The sequence below is a fragment of the Calonectris borealis genome, chromosome 17 (genome assembly GCF_964195595.1).
Source record: "Calonectris borealis chromosome 17, bCalBor7.hap1.2, whole genome shotgun sequence".
Classification (NCBI taxonomy): domain Eukaryota; kingdom Metazoa; phylum Chordata; class Aves; order Procellariiformes; family Procellariidae; genus Calonectris; species Calonectris borealis.
In genome coordinates this window covers 16905954-16920389 of record NC_134328.1, presented here as the reverse complement: position 1 = coordinate 16920389, position 14436 = coordinate 16905954, and the positions used below count along the sequence as shown (strand labels likewise).

The following is a 14436-nucleotide window of genomic DNA, read 5'->3' as shown; positions in this document are numbered from 1 at the left end:
CCACGGCCCCGACACCCCACTGCCAGACCCGGCCTCCCCCTGCCCACGCTCGGAGCAGGGACGGGGGGCTCTGACCCTGGGAAACCCCCAGATACAGAGATGCCTGCGGCTGGGGCAGCAATTTGAGCAAAACACAAGTTAAATATGCTGATACAACCCTCGGTGCCTCACAGACGTACACCGTTTATTTCTGCAGGCGACATGAGCGTGGCAGCCGGCTTGGTGGGATAGACTGACACGGCCGGGCTCAGCACCCCCGCGTCGTGCGGGTGGCGGTTGGGAGGGGGCTGCGGTGGCTGCTCGCAGTGCATCCCGGCCGCGGGATGCAGGAGGCAGCAGCATCCCCTGCCCACTCGCTCCGGCAGCTGCAGTTGCATGGTGTGTGCCCCTGGACCAGACCGAATGTGGCCACGGCCACCCCAAATTCTTGTGCCCAAATCCAGCTGGGGAGACAAGCTCCTCCAGCCCTTCTGTGAGACTGAGGATGGCAGGATTCGGCCCATGGTTGTGCCGGTGGGGATGCTGAGCACTGGGCTGGCACGGTTCTCAGCAGGGTTCCCAGCCTGGGGGTCCCACTGGCCTCCGAGCCCAAGGACAGCAGGATTTGGCCCACAGTTGTGCCATTGGGGATGCGGAGTACCAGGTTGGGCTGCCGTGAGCGATGGCATGGTCCCCAGCAGGGTCCCAGCCCTGGGGGTCCCGCTGCCCTCCGTGCCGATGGCTGAGGATGGGGGACCTTATCCGGCACCCGGAGCAGCTCAGTGGTGCGCTGTGCACCCCAGCACCCCTCTGCAATCGGGACCCCGTGGGGACAGGGCATCTCCCAGCCCTGGGGGATGGTACCCAAGCAGGCATCATCTTCATCAGTGGGGTCCAACCCCGGGACCAGCCCCATCGCACCCGACTGGAGCAAGGGAAGGGACCGAGCAGGCTGGGGGAGAGGGAAAAACAGAAAAATAAAGGAGCCACCCCCTCCCCGAGCCCCAGGGCATTGCTTTGGACACTGCAAATTAGATTTTCTGAAAAGGAAATGTTTTACAGGCCATAAATTGTCTCAAAAGAAAATGGGAGAGGGGGGGAAGAAAATTGTGCAATTTTTTTGTGGATGGAAAAACAGGGGCGACGTGGCCGGGGCAGCGAGGCGGGAGCCGGTCGGGAGCTCTCCGCGCCACCGGCCGGCGTCACGGAGAGCTCCCGACTGGCTCCCGCCTCGCTGCCCCGGCTTCTGTGCCTGTGCCGCTAGGTACCCGTGTGCGGTTCTGTCTTCGGCTTCTTCTGTCGCTTTTTGCCTTTATTTTTGGGTTCGGTTTTCTCTGGAACAGAAAAAGGAGGAGAAAAGGAGGGCTCACTCGCCGGCCAGGCAGCAGGATCCGGCCCGAGCCCCATCCATGGGATACAGAGGGTGTCCCTGGATCCCGCATCCTTCCTCGGGTGTTAGCAAAGGACCCTCTTCCCAATTTGGGGGACCCCAGAGCCCTCTCCAAACAGCAGCATGGCCAGACCCTAAGTCCTGATACCCTCAAAATCTCCAGGAATGGGCTGGGACCAGCTCAACCAAACCCAGAGAGACCCCAACTTCTCTCTGAGCAGGGACTGGGGATGTCGGAGCAGGATGGCGGCTGCACCAACGCCCCAAATTGATGCCGTGGCCATGCCCGGCTCTGCCGCGGTGCAGGGCTGTGCCTCCCCTCTGGAGAAGAGGGTGCTGCCCACCATCGCGGGCTTGCACAGGACCCAGCTGGCCCCCAGGAGGGTTTGGGCGAGGTGGGAAGCAGGGTGGCCTCAGGGTGCATCCATGCATAGGTGCTAATGATCTCCCTGGGGATGCCCTCCCCGCGCGGAGGCTCCCTGTCCACGTGGCACGACCCACGTGCCGGCGGAGCCCGGCCACGTCCCGGTAAAGCCGACCTGCTGACAGCCTGCCAGGGACTCGGCGCTGCGCAGTCAGGCCATCGGGACCCAAATCTCTGCGTGTCCCAAGGAGCTACCCCGAGCACCCTCCAGCTGGCCGAGGTGTCGGTGCTGAGACACGAAAGCAAACAGGGATGCAGGATAAGCCCCGCCGTGCTGGGGGCTCCGACGGGAAGGGGAGCCCATGCTGGGGAGCGGAACGGCTGCCCAAAAACCGGGCAGCTTCCCCTCTCCTTCCCCCCTGTGCCCACCACGCACTCTCCTGACCCTGAGCCGGGCAACACAGGGGGGTCTGGTGCCGCTCTCCCGGCACATCCCCGCGTGAGGGGCACGGGAACCGCGACCGGCCGGCGCTGTTGTCACCGATCCTTTCCGAGGGCTCCAGCTCTCTTCCTGCCCGGCTCTGTTTTTCGGCTCTGATCTCCCAGACAGTTGCCACCCACAAAGGAGAGGGCACAGCACGAACACCAAGCGTCTGGAGAGCGCGGCAGACACACAAGGCAGATTTACAGCAGCGTGAGGGGTTTTGTGCCTCGGCCAAGCGCAGATGCTTCTCCCTTCCAGCTGCCCGGGGATGGCTCAGAAGTGGTGGCACAAATCTCTCATCACACGGTCGGGTCCCGCTGCCTTCCCCGGCTCGCCCGGGCTGGGGGTGTCTCGGCTGCATCAAGTGAACTCGCCGTCCTCCTCCAGCATCTGGATCCCATAACCCAGCACTTGGCCGGGGGGGCAGGAGCCTGGGAGCGAGGGCAGATGCGCGCTCCGCCGCGGCGGGGACGCCGAGCAGCCTGCCCGGGAGCCGGCGGCCAGGCCGGGCTGCCAGACACGGAGGGGCTGCCCTCTCCTGCCCGCCCGGCCAGGGCAGCAAGCAGCGGGGGCTGCTCGTGGGGCACTGAAGGGATTTCCCACTGCCTTCTCGGGGCCAGACTCGGCTCTGAAGCTGATCCCAGCCAGCAGCCTTGAGCCGTGGCCTCAGGAGCAGGGGCCATCCGGCGCGCAGGAGCGGGTGCCTAGGCAGAGCCGGGAGGCCGAGCGCTTCGCCGAGGTGCTGTTGCCTTCCCAGTCACCCCAGGAGACGGGGCACTTCCAAAGTGCCGGCACTGTGGTCCCTGTCACCAGGACCCGCTGTGTGCCAGGCAGGGCTGGGCACAGGCACGGTGCTGCAGGACACCGTGCTCCGGAGCAGCCTGTCCTGCCACGCCAAACTTGCCACATCAAACTGTCACCAGCTCTCCGGGTCCAGAGCTGGCATAGCCCAGCAGGGAGGGGAACATCCCTGAAATCGATGCCACGTGGCACCTCGAAGCTGTGAGTCGGGGCCCAGGCTGGGATGGAAGTCAGCTCCTCCGTGCTGTCAGCAGGAAAATATTATTTATGATTGATGGTGCTGAGACGAAGCCGCTCTCCTGGCTCCGCGGCCCCAGCCCCAGCACACACGCCTTCTATTATTGCCCCCCCTTTCTCCATCCTTTTTCTCTTCCCCCCCTTGCAGTCCTTTCCTCCGCCACCCTTGGCCCCCGCCACGCTGGCAGTGCTGGCCGGCGCGTCCCACGGCACACAGCAAGCCCACAGCTCCGAACTGCAAACCTCTGCACTGCTGGGGCCGGCAGCTCAGGCCCTACAGATCGTTATCTCATGCAATCCTCCTTTCTGCCAGTTATTAAGTGGAGATTTATTAGAACAGCTTTGGTCCAGCTGGTTGCATCCAAAAATGACATCAGCCGCCTCCTGGTTCCCATCGCCAGCCACGCGCCTGCGCCCGCACCGCCCGGCCGGATCCCGCGCCAGGTGTGGGCGCTGCGAGAGGCGGCGGGGACCCCCGCGCCAGGGAGCCCCCAGCCGGGGGCCGCGATGGGAGGAGGCGCAGGGGCAGAGGCAAACATCTGGCCGGGCGAGCTATGGAGGAGGACCCTGCCCTGGGGATGTCTCCCAAAGCTTTGGCCATCAGAAATCCCCTGGGTGATGCCCTCCAGCTCCACGAGCACTGATGGTATTTTGGGGGCTTGGAGGTTTTTGCAGGAACCTCCCCCGCGGGTCTCAACCCTTGTTATTCACAACTGGGAGGCAGAAAGCCCCGGCCATGCCTTTCCCCTTGCAAGCGCGGCAGGACGGGAGCCAGAGCTCGGCAGCCTCGTCCCGCCGCGGCGGCTCACGCCAGCGCCCGTCCCAGCCCGGCGGTGGAAGGGGACGCCGGCTGGTCCCAGGCAGTCTCAGGGGCTGTCGGGTGGGAGCAGCCAGCCCGGCGCGCTGCCCGCGGGAGTCCCCGCCAGCCCCGCAGCCAGTGCCAGCGCCAGCGCCGGAGCTGCTCAGCACATGTGCCTGAGACGGCGGCTTTCTCCAGAACTGCACAGTTACAGCCACCGGCCTCAAAATGCTTGAGAGATGACAGCCAGGCTTGCCGGCCACTGCCGGACTGCCGCCACCGCCCCCCTCCCATGGCACGCCTTGGGGCTCGCTTTGGAGGGGCACGAAGGCACCCCCGGGGCCGGGGGGCGGCAGGCGGTGCGGTGCTCACCTCCCGGGCAGTGCTTCCTCATGCGGCACTTCCTCGTCTCCAGCAGCGCGGGGCAGGCGGCCCCCTCCTCCCGGGCGGCCCCCGGCACCTCCCGGACCCGCGTCTCCACACCCCACTTGCAGCCGCAGGTCCGGCCCTCGTGGGTGCAGGCGCTCCACTTGCTCCAGGGCCCCGGCTCGCACGTCTCTGCGGGGGACAGGGGTGCAGGGGGGGGACGGTAACCATGCAGCACCAGGCATGTCCCCAGGGACCACGGGCATGGGGTGTGGGTGCTGCTTACCTTGGCACTCGCGGGTGCCGGGCTGCGCCGCGGTGCTGGGGGGGCACTGCCGAAAGCACTGGCCCTTGTGCAAGTAAAACTTGTCTTTGCACTTCATGCAGAAGTCTCTGCTGAAGCAGCTCTCGCAGCTGGGCGACCTGCACTCTGCCGGGAAGGAGGGCTGTCAGCCGGGCCAGCCCGGGGGCCAGCATGCGGCGAGCCTGGAGCCAGCAGCCCTGGTACCCACTGGGGACCCAAAGCCCTTTGCAAACCTGTGGGGTCTGGGCTGCAGCTCTGGGCAGGGGAAAAGGGGAGGAAGCCCCACGGCCCGGCTGCCCCCGGCTCTCGCCGCTGCCACTGGCTCCGTGCCGCCAGGGATGCTGCGGGAAACGCAGCCATCGCCCTTCCCGCGGCACTGGGACCCGCAGGGCGGCGAGCGGAGGTGGGGGCACTGGGAGGAGCCGGGGGGCCCCGGCTGGCGCAGGACGTACTTGTGCATCTGTTGACCTCCAGACCCCGCACGCCGAAGTAGCCGGGAGGGCAGGTGTGGACGCACATCCCGTACTGGCGGATGCCGTCCCTCCAGATGAGCAGGAAGAGCCGGTGGTGGCAGGTGATGCAGCCGTTGTCCTCCGAGCACAGGACGCAGCCCGTGCAGTTCTCCAGCAGGCCGGCACTCGCTGCGGGGACGAACGATGGAGAGGGGCTGCGGCACGGCTGCGGTACACGTGCACGGCCGAGGCTCTAGGGAGGGTCCCAACCCCATGGCAGGCCCTCTCTGACCCGCGGGGGTGACAGCACTGTCCCATCTCCCTGCAGACGCCCCCCCCCCCCCACTCCCCAAATCCCCCCCTCTTTCCGGGCTGGCAGCTGGGGGATGCGCAGAGCCATCACTCCCCGCTGCACTCAGCTCGGGCATCACTGCCTCCATCACCCCAAGGTCCAGGGCTGAGGGTTCGCCCCACGCCCAGCTCTGCCCAAGGGTGCCAGCCTGAGCCTTGTCCCTACGCCAGCCGTGCCCGACCCACGGGAAGCATCCTAACACGAGTTAAACAACAGCTCGGTCAGCAGGTAGGAATATGCTCTGACCTGGATTAATTACTTGATGCCTGTTAAGTGTCAGGGGACAAAGAGCATTTTGGAAATGCTCAAGGGGAGCTGAGATGAGGATCTCTCTGGTTGCTCAAAAGCCTCCGCTGCCTCCCTGGCTGCCTTTGCAGTGCTCCCGACCTGGGTGATGGCAGCCAGCCCCGAGGTGGGCTCTGCTCCCAGGGGCAAGAATGGGGTGCCAGCCCCCGTCAGCCTGCGGAGACCCTGCCCACTGCGGCTCCTCCCCAAGCCAGCTCCCTGCGCCCAGAGAAATGCAGCCCGGAGAAATGCTCCTGGCACAGGGGCACTTTGGGAGCTGGTAGCTGAGCCCCGAGCACTGGGAGCTACCACCCATGCCCAGTGTCTTTTTACACCCTGAGGCTGGCTGGGCATCTCCGTAAGGGGCCACCAAGCTCCTGCGCGCAGGCAGCCGATGCCTCTGCTGTGCCCGGCTGTGTTGGGAAGCGTTTGCTTGGCTCTGGCACCGCGGGCTCTCCCGGGCGCTTCTGAGCAAAGGCTCGTGTTGCGCAGGGGTGACAGTGCCAGCAGCGCCGGCGCTGAGTGCTCGGGCCCCGGGCTGCACCTGCCAGCAGATCTTAGAGCCTTAAGATGGTTTTTTGGATGTAGCGAAGGCCTAAGGAGGCAGCGGCCCTGGTGAGAGCAGAGCCCAGCGCCTGCGGTTGGGACAGGCGGGAGCTGATGCGGACCCCCAGGTCCGAGCCCTGGCAGGCGCCGGGAGGGACCTGTCCCAGAGCAGCTCCAGTCCCCGCACAGCCGAGCGGGCGAGGGCGAGCCAAACGAGCCGCTGTGCTGGGTGCTGCCCAGCACGGACACAGGTTTCAGCCCCGGGAGCGATCCCTGGCACTGATCCTCTGTGATCCCCAGGAGCTGACAGCAGCAGGGTCCCACGGCTGCGGCGGCCGGGGCAGAGGGGCTGGTGGAAAGCAGAGGTTGGTGCTGGGGAAGCTGGAGGAGAAGCTGGCAGACGATGCCTCGCAGCCCTGTGTGCTGGTCCCCGGCACAACATTCCCTGGTGCAGGCTGGTCCCTGGTACAGCGGTGCCATGTAGCTGTCCCCAGGCTGGCTCGTCCCAGTCCCCTCGCTGGGGCACAGGGGTTTGGATGGCAGCATGGTGTGGCGCGGCCGGGAGCCTTTGTTAGAGCTGCGTCTGCTGGGAGCACGCTAACGAAGCACCTTGGATCCATTAAGTTGTTATGGTCTCCGTTACATATTTACCAAATGCTGACAACATTTGTGTTCCTGGCTGCAGCTGGAGCAGCTTCCCTGGAGACCCAGGGATTTACGAGCCTTTTTCCCTTCCCTAATTCTTTTTGATGATTTTTTTTTTTTTTGCCTCTCTCCCTCCAGCCCCCATCTGCGGCAGGGAAGGTGGGGACCCTGCGCAGGCTCCGGGGCCTCATTCCCGTCACCAGCTTTAAAAATAGCCCCGTGGTGTGGAGTCGGGGGAAGGCTCGGCTGGCCGGGTTCCGCTCCTGCACCCCGTGAGCCTCGGGGCTGCCGGCACGGCAGGGCTGCCGGCACGCGCCTCTGCTGCCGGGAGCAACGCCGGGGAGCTGCTGCAGAGCTGGCGGAGGGCTGTGCCGCACAACGGGACGTGGCTCACACCGAAACCATGGGACCAGGGAACTTAGGGACAGCTGGTGGGTTCGTCTCCCCCTGCCCAGCAGCGATTGCAGACCCGGGGTGCAGGGCTGAGCTGAGATTGGGGGGCACACGGGATACCGGGCTGCCCAGGTGGGTGCTCCCTGCCTGGGCTGTGCCGGACATCAATGAGGCATCACCCATCGCTGCCTGCCCCGAGCCCAGCTCTGCCGCCATGGGCTCTGCGGGCACCGGGAGGCTCCTGGGCACAGGGCTGCCCAGACCATCCCTCCGTGGCAGCAGGGCATGGCTGTAGGCATCTCCTGGCAGCAGTGGGGCGGCTGTGGGGTCCTGCAGCATCCCTCTTGGCTCCCGGCCCCCCGAGACCTCGCCTGCCCTTCTGCACTGGTTATACAGGGGGAGACAACACGTGTTCAAGGCAGGGAGCCAAGACCAGACCCCTGGGTGCCGCCAGGACCTGAGGCCCCTGCGCATCCCATAGCATCAGGCCGCTCGGCATCAAGTGCCGGCAGCCGGAGAGCTGGCCCCGCGGCACCCTGAGCCCCTCTTGGTGCCAAGCCGTTTCCAATCAGAGGCGTTTCGGCTGCCAGCCTGGCCACCCTCATAATCACACGTGCCCGCTGACTCTGCACGTCTTTAACATGCAACAGCCGCAGGGAAAGCTGTCCGGGCTCCAGCCCTGGACCCCGAGAGTCCCGGTCCTCCAGGTCCTGTCCCTACCCTGGCACATGCCAAAAAACCTGACCTGCTCCTGGCACAGAGCCGAGCGTCAGCCCTGGCCCCGCTCCCCACGGCACTGCCTGGCAAGGGGACACGAGCCGGTGCCCAATGGAGGGTGCACGTACCTTGGCACAGCCCCGGCGCACGCCCTGCCCTGTGCCCTGGCACCAAGCAGCGGCTTGGCTGGTGCCTCTGCTCGGGGGAAGGACAGGGCAGGGGGACAGTCAGTGCCTGCAGCGGCTCTGAGCGTCCTTCCAGGAGGTTTTACTCCCCACGCACTTAATGCATTAAGCAGAGAAGGGAAATATTGGAAAATCAGCCCGTTCTGCACTACCCCCACTGTGCCTGGCTCTCCTGGGGTTTGCAAAGCTGGTGCCCATGCCAGCCAACGTCCCCCTGTCCCCTGCCAGCCCTGAGGGCAGGGCTGGCATCGGGCAGGCAATGCCATGGGGCTGCGCATTGCCTTCTCCACACACCTACCCTGAGCCAGCCCCGTGCACCGAGAGGGGAACGCAGCCGGTCTCCAAGGGGGCCCGAGGGAGCGGGTCGGGAGGACGCTGGTTCCCAGCTCCTTCCAGCCCCAGGTGTAGATCAGCCCCGTTTCACACCTCCTGCCCGCTCCATGCAGCGGTTCCGGTGCTGGCAGGGGAGGCAGGGGCCGGCAGCCCCACGTCCCCGAGCCGCCCCGCGGTACCTGAGCGGGACGAGCCGGCCGCGCGCACCGTACCTTGCTTCTTCCATCGGTTCTGCGTGAGCATTTCCATGGAGCTGATGAATAACAGCAACATGAATATTATCCACAGCATCTGGGCAGGAGTAATTTCGGGCAGGGAAGAAATCAAATCATCCAAGCGGCTGGTGGGCTCGTCTCCTGCCAGAGCCAGCCGAGGGGCGGTGGGAGGGAGGAGAGCGGCTCTGGGCTCACACCATCCCAGCCCGGCGCTGCCGCAGGCACGCAGCCACGCTTTAAGGTGGCATGAGCCGGCGAGCCCCGGGGAGGCAGGGGCTGTCAGGCCAGGGGAACGCTCATGGTGGCGGGGAAGTGCCGGCTGCTCCGGGGAGCTCTGCCTTTATAGCCGGTGCCAGCCCCCTCTCCTCACCCCCCCTCTTCAAAATAATAATAATAAAAAAAATCCCCCAGCAGCAACAAAGCGACTCGCAAACAAATTGGCTGGAGCGCTCCAGCCGCCACCTCGGCTGGGAACCGTCCCGCTGTCCCGCCGCGGTCCGACTGTCCCGCTGCCATCCCAGCACCGGGGTCACGGCGAAGCCCCCTGCGATTTGGGGGGGGTGGAGCCAGGCGGGTGACGCTGCCTGCGCCAGCCCCCCCCGGGCTCAGCCCCCCGCTCCCGGCCCCGGCAGCCCCGGCACGGCTGGGGGAGCCGGCGGCGGCCCCCGGGCAGGGCTGAGCCCCCGGGCAGCGCTGAGCCCCCGGGCAGGCCGGCCGGCTGGGGGCCGTGGTGGGTCTCCGGCAGCTCCGGCGGCGGCTGTGGATCTGCCCTCGCTGTCCCCAGGGTTGCAGCTGACTCTGATTTTCCGAGCGCCTCGTAACTCGCCTCCCTCCGAGCTGCGGGAGCTGCGCTGAGCCGAGCCGAACCGAGCCGAGCTGAGCTGAGCCGAGCTGCGCTGAGCCGAGCCGAGCTGCGCTGAGCCGAGCCGAGCTGAGCCGAGTCGAGCCGAGCTGAGCTGAGCCGAGCTGCGCTGAACCGAGCCGAGCTGCGCTGAGTCAAGCCGAGCTGAGCTGAGCCGAGCCGAGCTGCGCTGAGCCGAGCCGAGCTGAGCTGAGCCGAGCCGAGCTGAGCTGAGCCGAGCCGAGCTGTGCCGAACTGAGTCACGCCACGCTAAGCTGAGCTGCGCTGAGCCAAGCTCAGCTGAGCTGAGCTGAGCCGCACTGAGCTGTTCCCGGCTCCCACGCGGCCGCCCACACCCTTCGCCCAATGCAGCGCTCCCCAAAACGCACCCCGGGGGCTCTCGGTGTGCCCGGAGGGGGGTGCGGGACAGGAGGGGGAAGGGGCTCGGCTGCCAAACCTGGCTCGCCAGGTACCCGCAGGTGAGCCACGGGTGCCAGCACTGCGGGTCCCCGTCCTGGGAGCTCCATGTGCTCACCCCATCGTACCGGCACCGTGCCGTGCTCCGTGCCCTGGAGCAGCCTGGTGACCTCCCCGGCCACTGCCCACCAGGGACAGCCCCGACAACCGCCCTCAGCAGCGCACCCACCCCCGGCATCAGCAAGTGGAAACCAGCACGCTGTGCCCCTCTCCTCGCCCCGGAGGGGGCACAGAGCGGGCTTCTTGGGCACACAGGACCCCGCTTGCCCTCTGAGCACCCCCGGGAATGATGCTGACCCGCCTGCCCATCCCACACCCCAGCCGGCTGCGGGGCACAGGGAAATAAAAGGGCCAAGAATTGGCTCCCATCTTTTGGGGGAAAACCCAGCATTTCTTGAGCTGTGCTCAGGGGGCTATGCCAGCACGCTGCGTCCCCGCTCGCTCCACGGAGAGGTTTGGGTTTGGGCCTCGGTGGACCTCGGTCCTGATGGCTTCCAGTCAACCAAGGGAGAGTTTCTGTCTGCTTCACTCTTGCGGGGTGCACCGATTTTACTGGGATTTGCTCCTGCAGACAAGTCTGAGGCCAGCCAGACTGGGCTCATTCCCACCTGGGATGCTCTGGGCCTGCTTTACCTGGGAGGAACAAATGGGTTGGGGGAACCGCTGAGCACCAGCAAACTCATTGCACTGCGGGGCTGCAGTGGATGTGTCCATCAGTGTCCTGGGGCATCCAACCGTGCCCAGGAAAAGCACATCGGTGTTACCCTCCTCTCTACCCCCACAAGTTTCCCCCTCCGGCTCCCCCTCTCCCGCCAGCCTCCCTGAACATCTCTCCCCGCCGCTCCCATCCGGCACCACGGCGTTTCATTCCGGAAGAGTTAATGATTCAGACAACTAGAGGAGCCATTTCAGACCCCTTGGGCTTCACCATAGGAAACCAGGAGTAACAACGGTTGGGATCGCTTTAGTTTTTTTTCTAATGCCAATATGTGATAAATTGAAAAATTACCCATAAAATGCAGGTTTTCAGCATCTGGCTCAGCCTTACTTTCCATAAACAACCAAGCCCGCAGCATGGCGTCCCCATCGTGGATCTGCATGGGCTGGGGGTCCGTGTGGGCACGGGCATGGTGGCACCATCTCGGCACGGGAGCTGAGAAAAATATGGATATGGGAATGGCGGCGGAGATACTTGACTGTCTCTGAAGCATGGCTGCAGGCAGCTGCCCTAGTGCTCGCGGGTGCTGCCGGTGATGGATTGCCATGGCCGTGGGTGCCCGGCTGGGCTGGCACCCTGGCAGGGCTCACGGTAGCTCCTTGCGCTGCAGCGGGGCCAGCCCGGCTCCCCAGGAGCTGATTGGGAATTTTCATTGTCCAGACCTGGAAGGAAAATGCTGTGCAAGGGCCAGGGAAGAGCCTCGTCCCTGGTCACGCTCTCCGGCTGCTGGCACAGGCGAGCGGATGTCGGAGTGAGCTCTGCCAGGGTAAACCCCCTTGCAGGAGGAGCGCGCTAATTAGGTGGCTCTCATTAGCACTGGGTCCTCGGGGACGGCACGTGGCAATTTGCTCAGCTCATCGCTGGGCTGTGCAATAGCACAGAGGCTTTGCCAAGGCCAGCAGAGTTGCCGGTCCCAGGTCCCTGCCGGTGGGTGCCGGGTGTCCCCGATGGAGCAGAGAAATCCTCTCATTTGCCTTAATTTGGCTATTTATGACTACTCCTCTGAAAATTGCAGTGGGAAGGGATGATGTGTTGTCTGCTGATTAATCAGGCGCCTGTTACCCCTCTGTTGTGCCTGGAGGCGTTTTGGGGGGCTGCGGGGGGCCGGGGGTGCAACCACGGTGACTCATGGGTGATGCCGGGGAGAAGCAAGGCTGAGCCTGTGGGCGCCGCTGGCAGCTCCCGGCTCCCTCACGCAGCCCCGCTCCACGCCAGCGCAGAGGGAATGAAATGTTCCTCCTCCGTCTTCCAAAGGGAGAAAGTGTCCAGGAAGATAATTTGGAAAGTTTGTTTGACACTTGAGCATGCTTTCATCTTTGGAAAAATCTTGGTGACCCTCCAAGGCAGCACCGCCTGCTTCCCGGCATGGCCAGCGCCCCGGGGCACGCACCCATGACACCACCCCAGGCGCCGTTTTCAGGGTGCGTGGGGCTTCAGAGGGGATAGCACGGTCCCGCCGGGGCCACAGGTCAGGCAGGGATGCTGGCACAAAGCGTGCTGGCACAGGGATGCTGGCACAGGGATGCTGGCATCAGGGATGCTGGCACGGGGATGCTGGCACGGGGATGCTGGCACGGGGATGCTGGCGCCAGGGATGCTCCTGGCCAAGGCAGCAAAGTGAAAATGAAACGGCTGGAGCTGGCTGGCAGCGGGGGAAGGAGACTGCAAGGGGCAGCGGGATGGAGGGACCCCCGGCCGAAGGCAGGGTTTTCTCCCCAGGTGCAATGAGCTTCCCGCAGCCGTGAGGGCGGGAGCGGCTGCCGGGAGGGATATCTTCTCCAGAGCAGGGGTCCTTGTGCAGCCCGGGTGATGAATGTGGGTTTGATCAGGGGACGGTTTGAGCGGATGGTAGTGGATAAGGAAGAAAAATATTTGGCATTCCTCTCCCATCATAACAAGCCCAGATGCTTGGACGGTGGCAGCCCACTTCCCACAGGAATGGAAAGTCACAGCGGCTCCCTGCGCCAGCTCGGCAGAGGCCTTTTCCCCCGCACTTACGAAATGCCGGATCCACCTAACACCGCCCCGCGGCCCTCGCCAGACATCCCGCAGCACGGCCACCTCTGTCACCTGGGTCCCCAGCGGTGGCACTGCCCATGAACCCCGCTCCGGGGGAGGCAGAGCTCGGAGCTCAGCAGATGCGCAGGGAAACCTGCTGGGAAAGGCCAAACTGCAGATTTACTGCCCGTGCAGGAGCCTGGTGCGGCTGGGCGCTCCTCCCCGCGCCGGCACATTGGGAACACCTGGGCCAGCACAGCCCTGGGAGGGAAGAGAGCTCCGGCGAGGCTGGTGCCGTGGGGAGTCGTAATGGGAAGCAGCTCCCGCTTGGCTGGAGCTGGTGGGAGCAGCTGGGCTCTGCGCGGCGGGAGGCAGCTCCAGCCTGCCCGGCAGCCCCTCTCGCCGCCTCCCGTACCGGCACACAGAGCCGGTGAGGCCCCTCGGTGCCGTTGGCTCTCGAGGCCGGGAGGATGGCGTGAAGGTGGCTGACTTCAGCACTGGCGTCAGCCAAGCACGCCGAGCCGCCGGCGGCACGCTTGCGGCACGCTTGCTCTCCTCCTCCTCCTCCTGCCACGCTGCAGCTGGCCCTGGGTCTGTGCCACCCACCGGTCCCGCTGCTCTCGGGGGGATGCAGCACCCCGAGAAGTTTCAGGTTTGCCTGAAATCAAATCCTTCATCCCAGAGAGAGCACTGGAGCTCCTGCTCCCATCCCGCCAGCACGGCTCCTCCGGCTCGGCTCCGGCCCCGGCCGCCGGTGCGGCTGTGCAGGCTCCGAGCGCTCCGGCTGCCAAAACAGAAGCAAATCCCAAAGACAGAATTGGTGTCGAGCGGCGCCGAAGGGTGAGGGGCAGCAGGAGGGGAGAGGGAGCTGGGAGGAGGAAAGGGAAGGCGAGCGGCGAGGTGGGAGGGAAGGTTTGGTGTCGAAACCGAATTCCTCATCCGTGCCAGCGGAGCAGATTTCCAGTGTTTATTTTATCTCTTTAGTTGAGCCCCTTTGAGGCAGAATATATTAAATGGCTTGACTTTATATAATGGAAATAATTGAAACAATACTCCTGCTTCCCAGCCGCAATTTGTCGTGATTTCAGCCAAGAGTGGCCAGCCTCCTCTAGGTGGTGGGGACAGCCGCCGCCGTCGGCGCTTGTTCACTGGTTATTGTTGACACATGTCAGCGTCGCCTTCCAATTTCCGTACAGCTGTCAGAGCGGGAAAAACACCACAGCGGCTCACGCGGGACGGGCTCGGCGCCGGCCGGCACCGACGGGCATCACCCCGGCACTGGGGCTCATCTGCTGTAATGGGGCCGGTGGTTATGGTGGAGCCGGGATTTCCCAGGGAGAGGTGGCATTTGGGCAGCGCTCGCAGGTAGCCGGGAGATGGGGATGGTGGGATGGGGCGAGCCCTGGGAGGAGGGAGGATGCGCTCGCTTGCTGCATGAGCCATCGCACTTAGACCTTGGTATTCACCAAGAAGGCGAAAGAAGGAGATGGATGTGAAGGTTGGGGGTTGCTGAAGGTTTTATGCAACTCCTCCCCAGCAGCGGGCGGGCATCGGG

At 65.0% G+C, this 14436-nt stretch overlaps 1 protein-coding gene across 1 annotated transcript; it reads right to left on the bottom strand.

Moving 5' to 3' along the window:
- Positions 1-1239: 1239 nt before the first annotated feature.
- On the bottom strand, positions 1240-8923 carry RSPO4 (R-spondin 4). Its single transcript, XM_075166111.1, has 5 exons — positions 8845-8923; positions 5177-5365; positions 4707-4850; positions 4427-4612; positions 1240-1313 (listed from the first exon to the last, which is right to left on the bottom strand). The coding sequence occupies exons 1-5, from the start codon at positions 8921-8923 to the stop codon at positions 1240-1242; spliced, it is 672 nt and encodes a 223-aa protein (XP_075022212.1).
- Between the last annotated feature and the right edge of the window lie 5513 nt (positions 8924-14436).